General features: G+C 47.6%; 2 protein-coding genes across 2 annotated transcripts; both read right to left on the minus strand.

The window, feature by feature from the left end:
- Positions 1 to 663: 663 nt before the first annotated feature.
- Positions 664 to 1,926, minus strand: CHST12 (carbohydrate sulfotransferase 12; the record flags this gene model as incomplete). Its single annotated transcript, XM_080618832.1, has 1 exon — positions 664 to 1,926. The coding sequence occupies exon 1, from the start codon at positions 1,909 to 1,911 to the stop codon at positions 664 to 666; it is 1,248 nt and encodes a 415-aa protein (XP_080474958.1). The 5' UTR covers positions 1,912 to 1,926.
- A 9,731-nt stretch (positions 1,927 to 11,657) lies between these two features.
- On the minus strand, positions 11,658 to 21,451 carry LOC308222324 (kinesin-like protein KIF19; the record flags this gene model as incomplete). Its single annotated transcript, XM_080620223.1, is given in 12 exon segments — positions 11,658 to 11,756; positions 12,471 to 12,499; positions 12,502 to 12,553; positions 12,555 to 12,592; positions 12,764 to 12,959; positions 12,961 to 13,029; positions 13,575 to 13,679; positions 13,681 to 13,772; positions 15,819 to 15,954; positions 16,629 to 16,751; positions 20,127 to 20,192; positions 21,428 to 21,451. Coding segments are annotated over 12 exon segments (1,029 nt in total).
- Between the last annotated feature and the right edge of the window lie 353 nt (positions 21,452 to 21,804).

The raw sequence follows: 21,804 nt of genomic DNA on the forward strand, positions 1-21,804 counted from the left end.
TGCTCTCAGCACATGTCAATGGAACACCGGTATCCTTCCAGGACCGCTTGGCAAAGTCAAGCACTGATCCATCCGATGTGCCTTGAGCCCAGCTCAGAGCAATCACCAGAAGCGTGGCTGGTTGATGGCACTACCACCAAACCCAGCTCCCAAAGAGATTTGAGTGCTCCACAAACCTTGGACCTCCAAACAGCAGCCCTGAGACAACACACAGAAGCAGGAGCATCATTTCTTGGGTTTTTCTTTTACTGTTCTTTTTCCTTTATTCCTTCCCTTCCTTTGCCACGACACACACTTTGTATTAAATATCTTAAATATATTAATTTTTAAAAAGTATTAATAAAAAGCTACTGGAAGGACACAGCTGGCAGAGTGACCGAGGGCAGCAACCCATTGCAAAACAGGGGGGCAGCATTTAAAAATCACAAACCAAATTCGAACCCAAACCAAAATGGCATTTGTTTGGTTTTTTGCATATGCACAGCTGGCTGGAATACCCTGGACTCTGGCATTATTGCAAAAATGGAAGGGGAAGCAGTAGAAAAAATAGATTCCATTGTACCAACCTGTATGGGGAAGGGAGTTAAGAGCAAAAACGAGGAGGCTTTAAACATTTTTGGTATTTCAGATGTTCCCTCCCATACCCCCCCCACCCAATCACTTTCAGTCTTTAAGCAAGTTTTCTGGTTTGGGGTAGCCAAAGAGTACAAAATCGGCTTCATAAAGCTTGTAGAGCTGCTGCCTCCAAGCCAGGGGGATTTTGGCAAACCAGTTATCTTCCCAGCTGCTGGCAGTCCTGTTCCGGTAGCTGGGGGGGAAGCGAAGCAGCCTGTCCACTTTGAGGAGCTGCAATAGATAAGCAGCATCCTCATCCAGCGTCTCCAGCTTGCCGATGAAATCATAGTCTATCTGGCACGGATGGCACAGACGGTAAACCTGCCTCCAGTGCTCATTGAAAGGGGCCATCTTCTCTGTCCTGGGATCCAGTAAGTACTGGATGAAGTCAGAAAAGGAGACTTTGAGGCCTGCCCCAAAGGCCTCGCTAACAGAGGCAGGAAGGTTAGTATGGTTGGAGTACAGCTTTAGCATGGGGATGGCAAAACGCCGGTAGAATTCCTCATTCTCCAGCTCAAATTTGCTGCGAAAGGCAGAGATGAGGCGGACGAAAGGGTCCCGTACAAAGAGGAACTTGGTGTACTTCTTTAGCTTGATCTTCATGAGGTGCCGGGAGAACTTCCCATAGCGCCGCCAGAATTTGTTGAACGTCAAGTGGGTGCTGGTGTTGTGGACATGTTCCCGGGGGATATCCAGAGGGTTCCGGTATGGGATACCCTGGTCTAGCAGGCTCTCACTTAGCACAATCATCACCCGCTTCCAGTTGGTGCAGGCTACCTTGGGGACGTAACAGTAGATGATGCCATGGCGGTCATCCACGATCAGGTGGTTGAGCTCGTAGTTTGGGATGTCATCAAAGGAGCGCTCCTTAGTGGGGAAGGTGAAGCTGGAATTGGCACAAAACTCCTTCAACGTTCTCTGCCTTTCTATCTGCACTTGCTCTTGGTCCAAGCTGTTCCTATCATTGTGTGTAGACCAGTCATAGCCCCGCACGTTCTCCTCCAAATTGCTTGCCACAGGCTTGCTGGAGCCCTGGACAAGTAGCTGCTCTGTCTTTCTTGGGGTAGAGCTATTCTGTTTCAGGCTCGAACTAAGCAGCTTTGCCAAAAATTCATCCACATCCGGCAAGGCTTCCCAGTCTTCGCCTGCTATGATACCAGGGGAATGAGGCCTGGAGAAGGATGTATGCAGGTAGAAGTGAGCTGTTCCCACGTTGTCCCAGTAGACAATAATCAGGAGGATCATGAAGATGGAGACCAGCACCACAGAGAGGCGGAGGAGCCGTGCTTTGGTCATCCTGACACTTAGTGTAATAGCTGGCTTTCACCTGGATTCACCTCCAGCTTGCAGAGTGAGGCTTGGGATCCAGCATGGTGCTGCAGATCAGGTCCCTGAAACAGTACCAGAAAGAAAAGTTAGTTGAACCCTTAATTACTCTGGTTTGGAGATAATGACCTTGCACAACTGAGACTTGTCACTGAGCTCACCATCCACTTCTGCAGGGGAGAACTGTGTGAGTTTGAGGTACCCACAGAGAGACCCTGTGGAGAAGTGCGAACTGGCCAAAAGGAGGCATAATGTGCTGCACTTTCACCGGTTTCCATAGCAGTGATGGGGGCTTTATCAATCTCAAGCTTTTGGAGCCATGTGATTTCAAGACAAACTCTGTTTTCATTTTAAAAAGTAAAGAAAACATAAAGATATCAGGCCTAGAGTTTACAGAGGGAAGTTGGAGAGTATTAAGAGATACAACTATACACAGATAGGCAGAGCCAGCTACCTTTCAGACCTCCCTGGGGTCTCTTTTAAACATATCTAGCACAGACCAGGAAGAAAGAGGGCTCCACCCATGATTTTAGCTTGTGGTATCACACTGTGGTCTCATCTCCCCATGAAGATGCTCTGTATCACTGTAGTGAAAACAAAGACCTTACTGGAGTCACAAACACATAGCTGAAGATGTTGTTGCTCTAGTGGCTAAAGCAAGCCCCTGTTGAGAGAACATCACTGACCTGAACTCACCACCTTATCTGCGTGAAGGCACCCAGCATGTCACCCCCACAACCTTCCTCAGTAGTTACTTATTTTGTCAAGAACAGAGATTATACGGTTTACCTACCAAAAACACCCCAAAGGGACACAGTCCCTATAAGAGCTATGTATCAATAAAAAAAAAATCTAAAAGAATGATTAGTTTTAACTGAATGATTTTCCAGATTAAGGATGCTCTGGCAAATCTTTCTCCATGTCTGGATTCTGTCAGTGAAGACCTCTTCCTGGTTTAATGTATTTCTATCACACTCATCCCCAACAACTCTTCACCACCAAAGACAGGCAAGAAATAGCTGTTAGAAGGGCAGCTCAGAAGATCTTTTCCAGAGGGCGAAACAGGTTTGGGGTATTTTTACTTCCACAAGACCCATCTTTTTATTACTACCTGTTTCCCTGCTGACTCCCAGCCCCTTTCCACCAGCAAGCTCCTCAAGGGAGATCCATCTCCAAACCCTGCTGCATGTTTTCAGGTCCAAGGCTCCGCAGAGGCCAGCTGGTAAGCCAGCCGTGCTCTCTCCCCAAGTGATCAAGGAGCCAGCACCTACAGCCTTGTAGGCTGTAGAAGAACAACAAATTAAAGGGGAGAACAATGTATTAAAGCGAGGAGCAGCTATCTGATATTTTGAGAGGTTTGCTGTTCTACAGCCTCTCTGTGCAAAGTTTATCGTCAAAAGACAAGCAGAAAGTAGTCACTCCTATCTCTTCTTCTCCAAACACAGTCCAGTCCCTGATTATAAAGATAGAACAGCATCTACAGACAGAAAAGAGCTGCCCTTTCTACAAACATCCCCATTCTTTCCAATGACTTCAGAACAAACCCTGCAAAAACCATCTCTGAAAACAAAGCCGCTTCAGGACAAGCTGCCCTGAAAAGCTTTTGAAAATGAAGACTGGGTGTCTCGTCCTCCTGAAAGACAAAGGTTGTTCCCCCATCAAGGTTCACACACAACCCTTCTAACAGGGCACCAACCTTACCCTAGGCAAGGATTGAAAGAACCAGAGTCCAAATATGGGAAAGTACTGAGCTCTGTCATTCCCAAGGGGAATATGCTCAGCACCTCTGAAGCTCACAGCAGCCTTGCTTTTAATGACTTGTCTAAAGAGCATGTGCATGGCTGCGCTTATGCCTCAGGGATGCCGAATTTTAACAAAGTCCTGGTTTCAAATACTAGACCAAAAGCATGAGACGAGAATTTAGTAACAAACAAGAACAATACCAGATACAGTCGCATATCAAAGTATTACCTCAGCTTATAACAAAAGACAAAACATGAAACTGAAGGTTTAGGCTTTTTCAATCCTGGTGTATTTATTTACACTTTGGAAATAGGGAGAGCCAGAAATTCAGTGGAGCTGTAGCCTAACGCATCTTTGCACTGCAACACCAAACACTGCATCTCCTGGAGCCAGGCTCTTATTCTACATGTGAAGAGGAGCTGGAGGACCTGCAGACATAACACTTCACACATTGTGGAGCAAGAAGCAGGTATTGTTCAGCAGTAATTACCTATGTTTAGCTAGTCAAGATTGTGGATGGAGCAGATGTAAGAAGCAGCACCCAAAGATAAGAGCACAGAGTTAAAGAGGAGGCAAATTACATATGTGCGTCAGCACTTCCAGCCGAAGATCTTGGTCCAACAGCAGAAGATAATGGAGTGACACTGCCAAGCCTACTGCTTTGGCACACTTCTGGGTTTGCGTTTCGCCTGAATCTGTTCTTGGTTTTGAGCTGGTTAGCTGTTCAGGGCAGGGACTGCTTCTTATTCTGGATGAATAGGGTGCCCACTGCGCACATAATCCCTAGCACACTGTGCTTCCAATGCTGCTTGAGACCACTGGGCTGGCTGGAATGCAGCAAGCCCGGAAAGCTGCATGGAGCATCCTTTTCTGTCATCCCTATATGCAACAGCTTTGGACAGTGCAGCATTTCTGCAAAGTTGTCCCACCTCAGCATGGACAGATCACCCTCTCAGCAGCAGTGACAGAGCAAATGAGACACTGTGTGTGGCATATGCATTCCTCGGGCAAATAGAAGGGAGGCTCTTTGTCAAAGCCACCACCATAATGTAGCTTTACTGAGTACACCCCAAGGGTTCGAGCCTGCTTTCCAGGACACAGCATGCAGGCCTGCCAGAGCGTTTGGTTTTTCCAAGACACACAGCAGCAGCATAGAATCGAAATGACTCCACTTCTATTAACTCTGTCAGTGCCAGAGCCCTGGAAAAGAGCAGTAACACAGCTTAATCTCCTCTCATGAGAAAAATGCTGCAGAACACAGAGTTACTCTATTGACTACGATACATCCTCTTCCTGAGCACTTCATAAAAGACGCCAGACTGAAAGCACAAATTATAGGTCTCTGTGCACATCAGAAGGAACGCGCCTCCATCCTCCTCTTGCCAGAATCAAAAGGAAAAGCCTCTAGGAGGAGCCAAGAATTTACATTCAAGTTTAACCCAAAGTCACCAGCCAACAAGAACGTGCACCAGGATCCACACAAAGCTGCTTCTGTGACACGATGCTGGCAAACCGGGAAACGGACCAAGTGCTATAATAATCCTACAGAGTCCCCCAGCAACCACCCCATGATCATCTCCAACCTGAACCTCGCTTGGGTGTGAAATAAGGACTCATCTCCCCATTCCAAGCACGAGAAAGCCACTGAGGTCTGAGGTCACTGGGCCCATCCTCTCCTATCACAAGCTGCCATGTCAAATAACCACCTCCCATTTAAAACCAGAACGGGGGGGGGATGCCTCCCCAGCGTTTTTATTGCAAAAGCAGATGCAACTCCTCAGGGATTTGGAAACCTTATTTGCACTTCACAGACCGATTATAACTGTTTGTTCTCAGGGCAAACAGCAACTTAAGTAATTCCTGTCTCCTTCTTCCTCTCTCTTGCCTTTTTGCAATGACTACATTCTCCCACAGCCTCTCTCTGCAGAAGAGAGCAACTGCAGGCTACTTACAGGACAGTAAGGCCTATAGAAAATAAAGGAGCTTACAGGCAGGTATGTACCAGAGACGGGACAATGATCCCTCCTTATGAACTGCAATGGTTTTGAAGGGACTGTGCCTTCAAAGGCTTGCATGCAGATTCCATCTCTTCTTGCTTTGTGTCTCCCCAGGCTTGTCCCTTTCCCACTGCTTCTAACTGCCCACACGGAAGCACAAGGCACAAGTCGGGCACTCAGCACAGTCTCACTTTCTCCAGCACCCACTCATTCTGCCGTGATAAGGGATTTCAGGTAGCTTGCTTGGACTTAGCCTGCTTCTCAAGACAGAAAGAAGTGGAATGAGTACTCTTAAAGACATACAAAAACACCAAATACTTTCCCTTGGGACTGCTGGTTCCCTTGAGGTACCTATATTCATTAGCAACCACTCAATCCATGCAGCCTTCTTTATCCATGTATTATGCTACACACCTGCCACCAGTTACACTTAGGGAATAAGGAGGCTCTAGAGAAGTGGAAGCAATTTAACCTGTTCCAGGTGCAGGAGAACAAGCTCACACCAGCCAAAGCAGAAGTACCAACAACCAGAAATGAATTTCATGCACTTGCCATCACTCCATATTACTAATCCCCCAGCCTTCCAAAAGCCTAACACCCTTTGCACAGCAGGAACGTTTTAACCCCATGTAACAACATCAGCAGTTACATCAATATAAATACACTGTGTAAGCGAAAAATAGGGCTTGCATTGCATGTTCTACCCCAACTTAGCACATCTGCTAGAAACCAGCAAAGAATATCCTAACCTATGTAGCTATCCCAGCGCCTTCGCTCCCATCACTGCCACAAAGCCTGGTTTGTACAGGCTTGGCACCACCGGACACCTCGTCTTTAACACCCATACTTGGAAGTTCCCTCAATAACCATATTTCTAAGACTTCCCGAAGGAAACTCCCCGGGCGCAGCATGTCCTGTTTGTTCATTACCTTTGTTACAAGCTTCATGCACACCCGTTGCTCCTGACCTTACCTTAGTGCTGAGAGCCTGAGTCAACAAGACCCCGGAACATTTGCTATATGACAACAAGGGACAGAAATCAGACCCTGCCACTCGCACCGCCTGCATTTGCCTTACGAACACTTGATTTAAGCATCATTTTCTGCAGCACGAAGTTTTCTGCACGAAGTTCAAGCTAACGGTTATCTCTGTAAAGCAAGGCTAAAAACCACGCTCTACCGTCAACAGGAAAGCTCTACCGAGGAGGCTGCTTCCTGGGTTTGCTTTTGTGGGCGCTGGGACCGCAGACGCTGCGGAGTCCAGAAGCAACACAGACTGCAGATCAGCACAGGGAAGCTGCACAAGCGCCTGCTCCCAGCCTCGGGCCCAGCACCGGCGGCAGAGCAGGGAAAGCCGGCGATGGGTGGCTCGGAGACGAAGAGCTGCCCACAGACCCAACCACCTCCCGCCACCACCGAGGAACGAGGACGGCCAGCGCTGCCCGGTCCGGCACACGACGCCGCCGGTCACGACGCGGCTCTCCCTTTACCTGGCACGCCGGAGGGAAGCGCGGAGGGACGCGGCTGCAGCTCATAACCGGAGCGGCTCCGGGGCGGCACCCCCGGCCGGGACCGCCTCACCCGCGACCCGCCACCGCCCAACCCCTCCCCTCAGGCCCTGGTCCAGGCCGTGCCCGCCCCGTACTCACCTCCCGCCCGGGCAGCGCACCCTTCCTCGGCTCTTCTCCTCCTTCTCCCGCTGCCCGGCCCCGTCCCGCCGCTACCCGGGTGCCGCCTCTCGCGAGACGCCGGGCACGGGGGTCCCCGCGGGGCTGCGGCGCAGGCGCTGCTCCGCCCGGCGGCGGGAGGCCCCGGCCCGCCCTGACCTGGCGCTTCCCGCTGCTCCCCGCCGCTGGCGGCTCCGGGGGCCGGGGCGCTGAAGGCAGCGCGGGCTCGGGGCTGTGAGGGGGGCCGTAGGCCCGGCCGGGAGCGGAGGGGCTGCTCCGGTCCAGCCCCCGGCCCGTTCCCGCAGCGAGGCCGGGACCGCTGTGGAGAACCCGGAGCAGCAAGCGCTGAATCACAGCATAGGGACCGTCAGAGGCGATCTGGTGCAACCGCCTGCCACAGTATGAGACTGCATGAGGATTTAATTTCCTTGCACATTGAGGGGCTCAGGGGCTGCATAGGTAGAATCCCGCTCCACTGCATGCACTGTCCCAGAGACAGGATGAGGAAGAGCCAGTGATGGATGGTATGGTGACAGTCCTTGTCCTGAGGTGGACACAGCATCCCAAGACCCGACATCGCTGCTTGCTATAGCTCATGGTTAGATGGAGCCAGGTCCAAGCTGTCTTGTGGAAGAAACCCCAGCCTTTGGGTTCTAGCACAGCAGAATGTTAAAACCAAAGTGTAGATAACTGTATACACCAAGGATAGCAAATGTGGCTGGAAAAGCCCAGTTTAAGCTCCCTTTTTATCACTTGTGATCTAGAGGAATCAAAGCAAAAAGCCATTAGCCCAGCGCTGAGGGGGATGAGTGTGGTCCCGCTTTGTGCGGTAGATGGGCTGCAGCCCATCTGCAGCCATTATCAAAGCTACAAATGATTATTTACAGATTCTACGTCCGACATCTCAATCCCCAACGTCTACATTTGTTAACAGACCTAAAAATGTGTGTTTTGCAAACAGGGAGATTAGCACAGCCCCTGGCTCTGTGCTCTTCACAACAGTCATGGCAAATCACCAAACTCTTTGTCATGCAACCTCCCCTTCGGAGATACAGCCTCAAACCAATGCGCTTGGCTCAGATGTCCCACTCTGTACGAAACAACTCTGAACAGTTTTGATGGTGATTCAGCCCAAGGGTATTTAGATGTATACGCTTGGAAAACCCCGTTTTCCCTCATTTCTGGTCCTTCGCTGTTTGCAGGTCATGTGGGGTCCTGTAAATACAGGCTTGGCTCAAGCCCTGCTGGCACAGGTTTGTTTTACACACAGTCTGTGCTTGCTTTATCTGTGTGTTGAGTTTTCGTGTCTCTGGTTATCTGAAAGAGTCAGCCCTGAGGGACAAGTGTTCCTGATCTACTTCCCGTCACACCTCTTCCTGCTGCTGTTTCCTAAGGAAAATGGGCTGTTTGCTACACTTGTGTTGCACCCCCACTTCAGGACTTTATGGCGTTTATAATTACAAGTGATCTAAGATTTCTCATCCCTGGAGCTACCCCTCCTCTTCCCAACAGCAAAGCAAGAGGTAGAGAGGAATGGGGAGTGTGCGCAATGTCACCCAGCAAGTCAGAAAGAGTATAAAGGAGACTTCCTTGCAAACGCTGCAGCTCTAATAAAGGTTCTCCATCCGTTTGAGAAAACACACAAGCCTACCTGAAATCGTCATCTTCAGCAGACCTAGGAGGGAAGCCACTCCTGTTTGGGGCATGGAGTCACTGTTTATTCAGTGCAGCGACCAGAAAGGCTTCATTCAATGGCATATTTGAAAAGCAGGGAAAATCCTGGTAAAAAGCCCCTGATGGAGAAGGCTGCTGGTTGGAGATGTTTGTTCCAAGGAGAAAAACACCCTCCGGTGGTTTACCTCCAGGCTAGCTCTTATCAGGGTCTTCACCTACGCTTGCTGCTTCTCCTGGCTGCAGTCACATCTGAAATGCTCTGTCGATAGAAAAGAGCTTAGAGCAATCTCTGGTTGCTCTCACAGCCAAACATCTGCTCACCCGAAGAGCATTCCAGGCATGTTACACCTCCCAGCTTCACAGCAACACACAGGGACAGCGGGGAAGAACGGGGAGAACTATTTCTCAGGCATTTACATTTGGTTTTAATAGTCAGGGAGCCTTTTGGATGCATGGGTGGCATCCACACTTTTGCCCTGGGAGAAAAGGCGGCTTGGGCTCCATGCTGACATCTTCTGGGAGGCAAACACTGCTGGGAAAAGGAGGGCTTTCTCTCCTCCAGGGCTCTGTTAACACCCTACTTGTCTTAAAGTGAAGCTAACAACTAAAGCACGCAATACAGAGGAAAGTCTTGCAGTGGGGATATGGGAAAAGTAATCTACAACATATAGGTCCCTCTCCCCCCTCTGAACCATCCCTCTGCTTTTCAGCATCACAACACAGAAGCTAAAATACATTTTAAGGCACGCTCCCCTGCGTCTGCTTCCCTGACTTCCAGCAGTCTTGGAGTGGCAATCCATGGGACCACAGAGAATCCTGCTCCCCTGGTGCCTACTATTTAATTTTCCCCTGGCTCCTCAAGCAGGAAACTGGCTGCTGCTTTTGCCGACTGCTGGCACCATCTGCAGGCCCTGCAAGTGAGGGAAGATGAAGCACTTGGGTGAGTTTCTCACTCTTCAATTCCAGTCTTATTGCCAGTCAAAGTGGGGACGAGACAGATTGCCACGGGATGTGGAGGGGTGAGTTTGGCAAGGGCCCTAGGATCTGCACATCATTGAAGAAAATCCCATGGCAACATGTTCAGGGGAAGCAGTATGTTGTCACATGGCTCGTTCAGATTAAATGGGGTGCTTCACATATGGATTAGACCAGGGTTATGAACACCTCTGAAAATGTTATTTTCTCTTCCTAAGAGGTTATTTTTGGCTAAGAGGGAGATGGAGTGTAACTCATTCTGGAACATTGCCCATGTCATCTGTTGCAAAAAACAACAACAGTAACGTCAACAAAAAAGGCTTAAAACTTGGCTATAAACCCCCATCCATGTGTCTGCTTCCCCAGCTAGACTGTTTGTATTGCATTTGACAGCTCTTTAGGTTCATATTGCAACAGAATGAGTGCTGAAGAATGTAGTAGTGCCTCCTGAGCCAGCCAACCTGGTATTTCATGTATTCACCCTTGACTTGGTTCTATAGGACCTGTCCTTTGACATGATCTGCATTGCTCTGGTGGATGGTGCTTGCAGGAGCATTGTCTTTTGGCAGCATCTCTGGTGGAGTCCCCTCTATAAAAGGCAGGGAGAGCTTCATTATGAGCAGTGGGAGAAGAGCACAGTTTAAAAACACTTTGCAATGCATGAGTTGCTAACATAAATTACAGCATTGTAAGTAAAATTTCAGACATTTAATATATGTGTGTGTATGTATATATATACACACACATGTAAAAAGGTAATAAAAACTAATTAGGGTAAGCACCTCCTGCCAGAATGGGGAAGGATTCTGGCTACATTTCAATAGGATTTGGGCATCCGCTTCCCCTGAACTCATCCTGGCCTTGTGTGTCTGCACAAAGCAGAACAACTGAAGGTGACAGATGGTTAGTGCAGCCTGTCACATCTCGGTCTCCTTGCTGAGGCTTGGTTTAGATGTGAAACTGTCTGAATGATGAGGACTGAGAGCAGCAACTTCTTGTATGTGAACCCAGCGGAACGCTAATTCTTCTCCCTTCATTACAGAGGCATAATTGAGACAGCGCTCTACAAAGGGTATGCTTTCTTACCCATCAAAAGCTACTCAGTCCATATTAAAACAAATTAAGATCAGATTACTAATAGTTCTAAACATTCACCTTTACTTGACTTATTCTCATATGAGAATCCATCTTTTCCAACAGAGCTGATGCAGGATGTCACTAAGGTCTTTAAGCCCCTACCTGAATGGTAGCCAATAGGAACCTTGCCCTTTGTGGCAATGAATATGCTACTCACAGCTTTTGGCTAATGGAAGAGTTTAGCTTGGCACGAGTGGTTCTCACAAGCTTTGTGCTGGGGCTTGAGGAAGTCCAATGCTTAGCTTTTGAGATGTGAAAGACATGGAGCTGAGTTAACGTCAGTGATGTCTCTCACCTCTGTTGCCACATTGCACCAAAAAGATTTCTTTCCTTGCTGTTTAGGTAGGAGGTAAACGGCATTATAGAGAATAGAGATGTTTATCTTCCTTCCTCCTGCAGTTTGTACTGTGTTTCTCACTGTATTGAAAAACTACCCCAGCTCCACTGGGTCAATGCCTTCTGCTCAACCCATTCCCTTTAGAAAGAAATGCAAAGGACCTACCCTATGGAAGTTTGCTGTCCCCTCAGAGAATATCCTTCATGGTACCAGATAGACCCTTTCTGATCTCATCTTTATTAGGATCCAGATGCTGCCTTACATCAAGAGTAGGGCTGTTGTGGGTCTGCAGGAAGAGGAAAGAATGAGATCCTCAGCAGACTTTTCTCACTGTACAGCCCCTCCTCTAGCCCAGGCTCTCAGCCCGTGGTCGCAAAGACACTCTTGATACCTCTTGTGTTTTTCCACAGTTCCAGCCATCTGCTATTTGCTCCCCTCCTGTGGAAGGGCAACCAAAGTAGTTTAATCTCTCATATAACAACAGAACAAGCATTAAGCTTGTTATTCAAGGTGAAACCCAGCTCCTTGCCCCCTTCATTCTAGGCAATCATAATAAACAGGAGATGTTGCTGCTTGGACTCCCTGCCAAGGACTGGCAATTTCCTGGCAGCCTGTCTCAAAACACACACAAGTTTTCCAAAGACCCAAAAAGCCAGCAGATCTTTCCTTTATTGCAGGGAAGACCTGAAGACCTCAGTAACAACCATGCCATCAGCAAGTGGATGGCTTTGTATGACAGTCTTCTTCAGCAGTCACTTGGAGAGTTGCATGTTTGGCTATCTAACCTTGGCTTTCTGTTTGCCACCAAGCGAGTTGTCTCTCTCAAATCAAAGGGGAGGAGAGCAGAGCACCAGAGACAAGATGTTCACAAAACAAAGTTGTATACAGCTCCATATTGGCACCAGGACCCAGCCAGGCTTTGGGTGTGTGTGAATCTACAGCCATGACAAGATCAAGAGTCAGTGTGGGTTCTCCAGCACAAAGGCCTGCTCTGCCTTACCCTGAACATGCAGGACATCACTGAATGTACAGAAGCAGGTGGTTCAGTGTCCTCTCCTCCAGCTCAGAGAGGTGCTGGTGGTGTCAACCTCTCCAGTGCCTCTGGCATGGGAATATTCTGGGCTGGAACAGAGGTGGGGAGGAAGAGTTAAAGATCATTCCTAGAGAGGCAGCTGAGAACTGTGGAGTCATGATATCCAAGACAAGGTTTTCCGTGTGGGTTGTTCTCCAGTTTGCCATCAGAGAGCAAAGCTTGGAGATAATGACAAAGCAGGAGCAAAGGTGCTGCTTTACCTTCCATCAGCGTCTGCTGCTGCTGAGTAATTTCTTCACAGAGCAGCATATGCTGCTGCAGTTGCTGGATCACAAAACCCTTCTGGCACAGTAGATTCTCCTTGTACAGTGTATTTGCCTGCAGCTCTGTGTTGCCAGGCTCATGGGCTCTGCCGAGGAGCCTTAGCACTTCCTGCTGATCCTCACTGGTGATTTGTGTGGGGCAAAAACTCCTCCATCTGAGAAGCTTTTTCCTTAGCATTTGCCATGTGCTGCTTCAGCTCTGTCTGAAAAAGGTAGACAGGGGTTTGTCAAGGCAGCTTCTTGGGATAACAAAGGCATCTGAGCAATTCTCTGCTCTGTCTTTCACGTTGAGAATAAAGTAACATCTGCAGAAAGTATTTTGCTTATTCTAGTAGCAGCCACCATGTTTCAGTCATGGCAGATATGTCCAGATGCACAGTCCTAGCCTAGGAACTCACAAACATTAACATTAGTTACCAAAACAACCAGTGAGTGACAAACCCTCAAAACATTCCTGAAAGGGGAAGTGGGAAGAATTAGTTCCCTTACAGGTGCACAAGCCCAGTGGGTGTTTTTTCCTCATCCTGAAACACACAGGAACAGAGGCAGGATGCAAACATCGATGTTCCCATGCTGCTTCCTTCAGCAGCCTAAGGTATTTATGAGTCCAGCTGCAATGCAGCTGCCCCACTGCTTTTGTGGTACTAGCCCAAAACCACAAGAACCTCTCAGAGTTAATGCTGCTGCCCTCAATACCCACTGGGCAGAGGTCAGACTTGCTGCCATAGGGGCACCTTCACCTCCACACCTTCACGGACAGAGTCTTGCGCTGTTCTGCCAGCAGCAGGTTCATCTCTTCTCTTGCTACTCTAACTTCATGAGGCTCAGATGAATCTAGGATATCCATTTCCCTCGTCTTCTTCCTCTGTGTTTTCATCTTCCTCCTCTTTGGCTGCCTTGTCATGCTTGCTTGTACCCTGAGCCTTCACCCGCTCCCAGCTGCCAGCTAAAAAAGAAAGGAACTCCTGGGACATGGTGACATAACTAATGATGCATGCATAGCCCTTCATTGTATCTGTCCAACTTCTTGTGTGACAGTGCCAGAACTGATTAGTCCAGGCTGCTCTGGAGCTGGACAAACCATACAGAAGAACACAATTACCCTCCTCTGTTTGGAAGTCAATAAAACAGGCCTCGTGTGTGACATTTCCATGGCAAGAACAGTGCTTTTCCCCACCTTATCACAAGCTGTTGCCTATTCACATGTGCTTGTTGAATATCTTGATGTTCTAAAGACCGTTTTAACTACAAATGACCCAAATCCTAAGGGACTATAAAATTTACAGAGGCATTAGGTGGGTGATTAGTGATAATGAGAAGGAGCTGAAACCTGCTTATAGTTTAACCAGAAGAAAGGGTAGTGGTGCATGCTGACATGAAGTCATGCATCTGGATGGAAGCTACTTCACAAACACAGAGTGACTAGACCATAGAAGGACCAACAATCCCAATCTGCTGCCATCCAGTTTTTCCATCAAAACACAAATCCAGAATAAGGGCCAAATAGGACAAATCTACCATTTATACTTTTACTCTTGATCTTAAACTTGATGCTAGAGGTAGCCGGTTGCCTTATGGAGCTGCATCAGGCAATAGCAATAAAGCAATGAGTGCAGGCTACAGTCTCCTCACAAGCACCAGGAGGGATTAGGGATGTGTTTCTCAATAGCAGAAGTTACCTGTGGCAAATATAGCACCTTAATCTAAAGCTCAGAGCAGCATGGACTTAATCTACCTTAAAACCCTGGGTGCCTTTTGCAGACCACCACCTCCCAAGTTTTTCCTCACCATAGAGGTAAATCTCAAATCTACTCTCGGTCTCATTTTAGCTGGGTGGACCATGGGATATTAGCATTTCTTACAGTGATTTTGGAAGTCCATGTAAAGTGTACTGAAAGCTCAGGGGATCCACACTGTGATTGTTAGGAGGTATCAAGAGGTATGCAGCAGTGTGGCGTTCTCCAGCTCCATTAGGCTGTGCTTCATCTCCCTTTGCTTTATGAAAGCCCTGATGAGCTGCTCCTACAAGCTGCTCTTTGCTTGGCCATGGTGTGCCTCACAGCCTTGGTGCCTCTCTGCTGCAGGAGAAGACATTTCTGACCTGACTTTAGCCTACATAAACTTCTGCCAAGTCCCCACAAACCTACTCCTGGACCAAACCACTCAGTCCGTGTATTACAAGACATTAGTTTGTAGGACTCTGCTTCATTCTGCAGTCTCTTAGAGTTAATCACATGCTTCGGAAATCTGGTGTATCTTTATGATTGTATTATTAGCAGTAATAGGCTAGTGCTTTTGTGAGTATTAAGAGGATACCGCATTGCAGGCACATCTCTTCCACCCACCAAAAAGGTACTAGTTTTCTGTGCTTGTTATAGAAACAACCTTGGCTATGGCGGAGGCCTGTTACACCTCGTGTCTTGTCTCTCAGAGAACTTGCCTATGTTTATTTCATTCCTTGCCAGATTCACTGACAAAAGGAACAATCCCCGGGGCAGCACAATCAGTGTTTTAAAAGCTTCACCATGCTCCCTCCTTATTATTTCCTTAAGTAAGTGTGAGGAACCATCCAACAGAGCTCCTGGACCCGACACAGCCTCAGAGCCCGCAGTGACGCAGGCTACACACTCAGTCACCTCTCTGAGCCAGGACTTCTCACAGCAAATGCCACCACTTGATGTCAAAGCTCTTTTCAAGGGCAGGTTTGTGGGATATAACACCCTTTTGATGTCGGGGAAGATGCTGACAAGGTTGAATGTGTTGTCCAGTCAAACAGTGCATCAGAGAGAGGGTCACATAGGAAAACACCTTCAGCTCCCCTTTCTGCTTCCACTGCCCAGACTCTGTTCTTCACTTTGCACTGCTGAAATGGCTTCTCTAGCTACATCTGCATGGAGGCCCACCAAGCATCACCCACAGCCTGTCCACACAGCTCCTTTCCCCACTCTCTTCCCTCTGGATTCTCCATAACAATTCCTACTCCTGACTCTACCTTGCAGATCCCTGAGGTTGGAGCTGAATTCACTCTTCTCTTGCTTTCCAACCCTCACCTTTAGATGCTTGATCTCCCTGTGGAGGTCTGTGACGATGCTGGTGTACTGGTTGACGTTCAGCAGGTTACATTTTACCTGGTGAGCCAGAATACATGAGCGTTTGTCCCACGGTTTGTTATTGGTACAATAGCTGCGAACAAAGCTATGCCTTCAGCTGGAGTGGTGCTGAATCCTGTGACGGGGAAGAGTTTTCCCTCATGAGTGGGGAAACTGTAAATTAGGGGGTTTCCCTAATTATTGGAAATTTCCAAATGGTAACAGAGAAAAGCTCCTGTGCCCACGGGGAAAACAGAGATCCACAAAGAGTGAAAACCCAGTTGTAGGCCGTTGTTCATCTTTGTCCACCCCACAAGCCTCTCTTGCTCCTCCTTTCTGCAGCCCCTCTGTTTCTTTTCCATGCCCAGCATCCCCACTGGGACATTCCCCATACATTGTCCTCCCAATAGTCATCTTCCGACCATCATTCCTTATGTTCTGCACCCAGATCTGTTTCAGGCACCTCATCTTCTGCCTTTCCATTTTTCAGCTCCCTTGTTTTAAACCTCACATTCCTCTTCTCATCCATGACCCATACAATCTGCTTTCCACAGTTACCCTTCATCTGCTTTCTTCTGTCACTCACACTGAGCCCCTACATCCTGCACTGCCCCCTTCTGAAGTCTGCTATCCCTTCATCCACTACTTCTGTTTCTGCTTTAAAAGCTTTGAATCTCTAACCCCTCCTCCGTGTGAGTTGTTCTCTCATTTACCTGTGTCTGGATGTTCTTTGTTCGATAGGCATAAATCAAGGTCATTCCAGATTCTTCAAAGGAGATACCGGCCAGGCTGATGTGTGCAATCATAACAGTCCTGCTGTTGCCCCCTAATGAGTCCTAGAAGGATGTGAGTTGATGTGGCAAGTACAGACACAACAGGGACTTGCTGCTCGGTGGCTATGTATCCCTGGGATTCATCAAGATTCTGGTGGAGAATCCCAATTAGGAGTGAAGGAAGTGCTGGTAAAAGACCATTCATTAAAGTCCTCTCTCCATCAACAGCAAAATCAATAAGTAATTAACTGTCTACAAAAGAAGAATTTTTGTAATTGTCACAAACGTGCTGGCAGCTTCTCAGTCCTGCTCACAACAGAAGCCGGCCTTGTTCTCCGTCCCTTCTCCTCCTCCAGCAAACACATCCGTCATGCAGTGGTAGCTCAGCTTCGAGGCTTGAGGCAAGGCTCATAAATGAGGTTGTAAACTATCCATACAAGAGTCAGTGTTGCAAAGAGCGTGCCTGCAGCCTAAGGAAGAGACAACTTTTGACAGCACATAGTCACGCTCAGTCTTTCTTCCTCCTGCCCCAACAACATCCAAATTGATTGCCCAATTTCAGCTACATCTCATAGAAAGGATGAAACATTCAAAGACAGTAAGTTGATTTAAACAGGAAAAAAATCACTTGATCACCTGTGAGCTTAGAGACTTTCAACCCAAATCTATAGGATGTCCTTCCTAGAGATCTGGTCTGAGATGCCTTGTATCCAGCCTCTATGGAGGAGGCATAATGGGAAATGGGGAGCCTGAATCTGCCCACTAAAATGCAGGATCAGCTCAACCCTCTTTGCAGATCTAAGGACCCAGTGCAATTCTCACACTAACCCCTCATTTCTTGCCCTACAGAGCCTTGTCAAAAGCCCCTTTCCAGGTTTCTTGTCAGCCCTTTTAGGCACTGGGAGCTGCTCTAAGGTCTCCCCGGTGCCTTATCTCTCCAGGCTGAACAAGCCCAGCTCTCTCAGCCTGTCCCCATAGTCTGCCAGTCCTCTCACATTCAGCACTGTCGCCTTCTAAGCGGGTGATGTGTGGCCTCTGGAATGGGCAGTTCTAGTCACTTGCCAAAAGCACTCGTCTAAGCAGGGAAAGCAATTCTATTGCTAAGCCTTTGGGTTAAAAAAAGCAAAGGATGTTACCTGGGTTGTTCCATGACCAAACCCCATGTTAAATACCAATGTTTTCTCTCAGGATCTGTTAGTTTGCAAGATGTCATCTGGATCTTCACTTGCATCCATCAGGACCACCCTCTGTTTTAAGATACAGTCAGAAGAGGAACTGTTATGTCTGGGTTTGGTTAACAGCCTGGCACTACCACCATCACATCTCTTGGCCAGAGGAACCTTGCGTTACAGCTTTGTGTGGAGCACACGCATACACACACAGTTTGAGGCCAACAGGGTTATTTTGCAACCAGTGTCACAACTTCTGTCATTTGGAGAACCAGTTGCTGCTGCAAAATGCTTTGAAGGTCTGTTGTGCAGTGAAACAGTCACTGGCATTGGGTAACAGTGGTCGTTACAGAGACATGACAGCCAACCAACCCCTATGCCAACAGGAGGGAACAGGACCTCTTACCTCAATTTTCAGCCAACATTCAGACAGAGGAGCCATTCAAGAAAATATTTAAGTCCCTTAGGGTCAAAAGTGTCCGAAGTCATCTTCCAAAGCCTTTCCTGCACAAGGACTGACAGAAATACCTGCATTGCTCATGGACAGATTCCATTTCTGGCTTTTATTAAGGAAAAAACTAAGGTGGGAGAGGCATTGCAGCAGGTTACAGAACTGGTTCTGATTCTTCGCAGTCCCTTAGGGTCTATTTTAGTACATAATTGTCACAGTATGTAATTACTGTGGAGAATGGTATTCTTTCTCTATTGAAACAGCTCAGAAGATGATGCTCAAGCCTGTCAAGGGAAGGGACAGAGAATCCTGTACCTCCTACTCCCAGAGCAGATTTCACTCTCTCAGGTACACAGCTCATTAGATAAGCAATTACAGCATGGCTCAGCCACCACTTGACCTACAGAATAACTGCACTGGTGTGCCAGGGATGGCAGAGAGGCGAGTACCTAGGGCTAGGGACAGCCATGGGTGTTCAGGAATGTTAAGACTTGGGTTTCTCTTTTGCATTTCCTGCTAAACTCCAAGTCTCTTAAATGAGTATCTCCTTAAAACCTGAAGCAACACAAGAACAAACTCCAAAGGGAATTCTTGGCTTTATCTTCAGCAGAGGCATTTGCTTGCAAAAGACAGGCTGACACGTAATCATGTGCACATGCAAGTGTGACAGCCAAGTGCAGGGCTTGGAGAATGAGGTCAGCATGTTTCCTTTAGAGAGTTGCTCTAAAACACTTTCAGGCTCCTTTTCCTGAGTCCTTATAATGTCCAAATTTAGCTTGCAGTGTATCCATGGATCCAAAAGAGTCCTTCTCTTCCGGTCTGGGGCTAACGCCTTGTCTAAGGCACAATGGTCTACAAGTACACGTCTGCTATCGCATGGAAGCATTAAAATGCAACAAGACACTAACAGAGTCAGGTTTGAGTTAGGATTAATAAGCAGATAGAAGCTGTTCTAAGTGAATTTGGCTGGGAGTAAAAATAGCAGGAAACATGGATAGAAATCATAATACACCAAGAAATCCAAGTCCTTCAGCTGCCCAGTCAATTAATCTGCTTTTGTAATTACACTTATTTGCATTATTAAGAGAAACACATTCTCATAGATACAAGTTACTCAGACTAACGTAACGCATGTTCTCTTCCCAGCTTTCCATTAGAGAAAATAGATCCCAGGGCAGATGATGCAAGTCTGAATAAGTGGCATAAGAATAAAGCTGATACCCTTGTGAGGTTAATGGCTGCCTTAAAACAAAGAAAAGGGGGGGAGAAGGGAGGAATGTTTCACCAGTAAGGTGCTGAACACACATTGCATTGGTGAGATAATCCATAAAGAGAAGAGATTCATGCTTGCTTTGCTTCTGAGAGCTGCTATCCTTTGACTGTTGTGTGGAGACAAGATGTATTACAGAATTAGTCTGCATTCAGATAGGGTTCAGGCGAAGAGCAGCTGAAGCATGATAGAAAATAATGGGATTTGCACTGGAAAAGAAGGTAAATAACAAAGGCACAATAAAAATGTGTAAATAGATGTAGCAATAGGGGAAGCTAAGTAGGGACCTTCCTGCAATCCCTGCCTCTTAAAAAGAAGAGCAAGAGGTGAAAGATGCAGAACTGAAGCAAAGAAGTACCATTTGCACAGGAAGCTGCATCCAGCTGTGTCCCAGTCAGGACAGGAGTTCTTCAGGGTCAGAAAGCAAGGGTTTGCGTGTGAATGAGAAGAGCCAGAGTCTCGTGGTGCCCTGGTTGGTACCTGGCAGTGTCCCCTGTCCCCATCATGGGGACTCTCCAGCCCAATGCCCAGCACAACCCACAGCTCACCTGGCAACAAAGGGCAGCTCCCTCCTCCTCTTCTGCTTCGTTGATGGGATGGATGCAAACAGCCACCTGCACACACAGCACATATACATACACACACGTGGTTTATCTGTGCTGAGGATGCCCAGACTTACCTGCAACAGGGCTCAGCACCAGCAATAGCTACAGCTTCTCACTGCATCTCTTCCACTGATTCATCTTAAAATGATGGAATCAACTAGGCTGGAAAAGACCTTTAAGCTCATCAAATCCAACCATTACTCCAGGACTGCCAAGTCCACCACCAAACCATGTCACTAAGGGCCTCATCTACATGATTTATCAACACATCCAGGGACGGTGGCTCCACCACTGCCGTAGGCAGCCCATTCCAATGCCTGAGCACCCTTTTGATGAAGAAATGTTTCCTGATATCCAATCTAAACCTCCCCTGGTGCAGCTTGAGGCCATTTGTTACTTGGGAAAAGAGACGGATGCTCATCACACTACAACTTCCTGGCAGGCAGTTACAGAGAGCTATAAGGTCCCCCCTGAGCCTTCTCTTCTCCAGACTAAACAACCCCAGCTCCCTCAGCCGTTCCTCATCAGGTTTGTGCTCCAGGCTTAGGGCTTAGAGAGTTTAAGGAAGTTTATGAAGTCCAAACCAGTTAATTCTCCCAGGATTTGCACTTTTATCTGGACAAATCCTTCCTCCCTCTTCTCCTGTTTCCATCTCTAACACAGCAAGACTCCAACTCATTGACAGAGACGGCAGCAGAATGAATTCAGCCGCATCATTGCTGCTGCCAGCGGGAACCTTCAGAGGTCTGGGACTGTGCTACCAACAGCCATAGAGCTGAGCATGCTGATGGATTCTCCCAGTGTTTCCGAAACACTGATTAAAGTTACCCGTGACAAAGAAAGGGAATTGCATTTCACTAAGTACCCATTTTGTTTAAGCCCAGGTAGCGCTATTATGAGCCTGTTCAACCAGATCAGAGCAAGTTGGCCCTGATCTGTGCAGGTCCTGCAGGGTTCCTTGGAAACTGGAATTCATCTAAGGACCAGAGTGATTATAAAGCAGCAATTAAGTGCCAGTGCGTTGTGCCACAACTCAATCAGTCAGAAACACGGTGCCCTGCTTTGAAACACGGACAATTTGACACGAAGAATTAAAACACACTATGTCTATTTGTCAGTATTAACAAGAACAGATGTATTTCTGTCCAGTCTGTTTAGTCTATAGGTGAAACAATACAGAAAATGCAGCATCAGTGACCAGCTGTGGGGTTAATTGTGCCCCTCAAGCTGAGGTCCTGACTCACTTGGCAGCTGTGGATGAGGTGCATAGTCACAAAGCTGTGTGCCTGGTGAAGGGTCTATTCAAAATCCCACCTAAAAGCTGGCCTTGGGTTCTAAGCTAATAACAGAGATTGGAAAAATTCTATTTTCACCTTTCCATGGCTGATTTTCCCCTTCATAAAATACAGCAGCATCCCCTTAGCAGCTCCTGACGGGAGAGTTGATGCTGATGGAACACTGCATAATGCACAGAAATGATGCCCCATCAGGAGGGTGTGCAATTATTGAAAGAGACTTGTTCTACAGCCGCACCAGGCGCAAGCAACCGGTTTCTATAGGAACCAGATTTATTTTCACAATAACAAGCTCCATGCCAATTTAACGAGGGTTTCACTAACAG

Source organism: Psittacula echo, assembly GCF_963264785.1.
Source record: "Psittacula echo genome assembly, chromosome: 5".
In the NCBI taxonomy this organism is placed as follows: Eukaryota; Metazoa; Chordata; class Aves; order Psittaciformes; family Psittacidae; genus Psittacula; species Psittacula echo.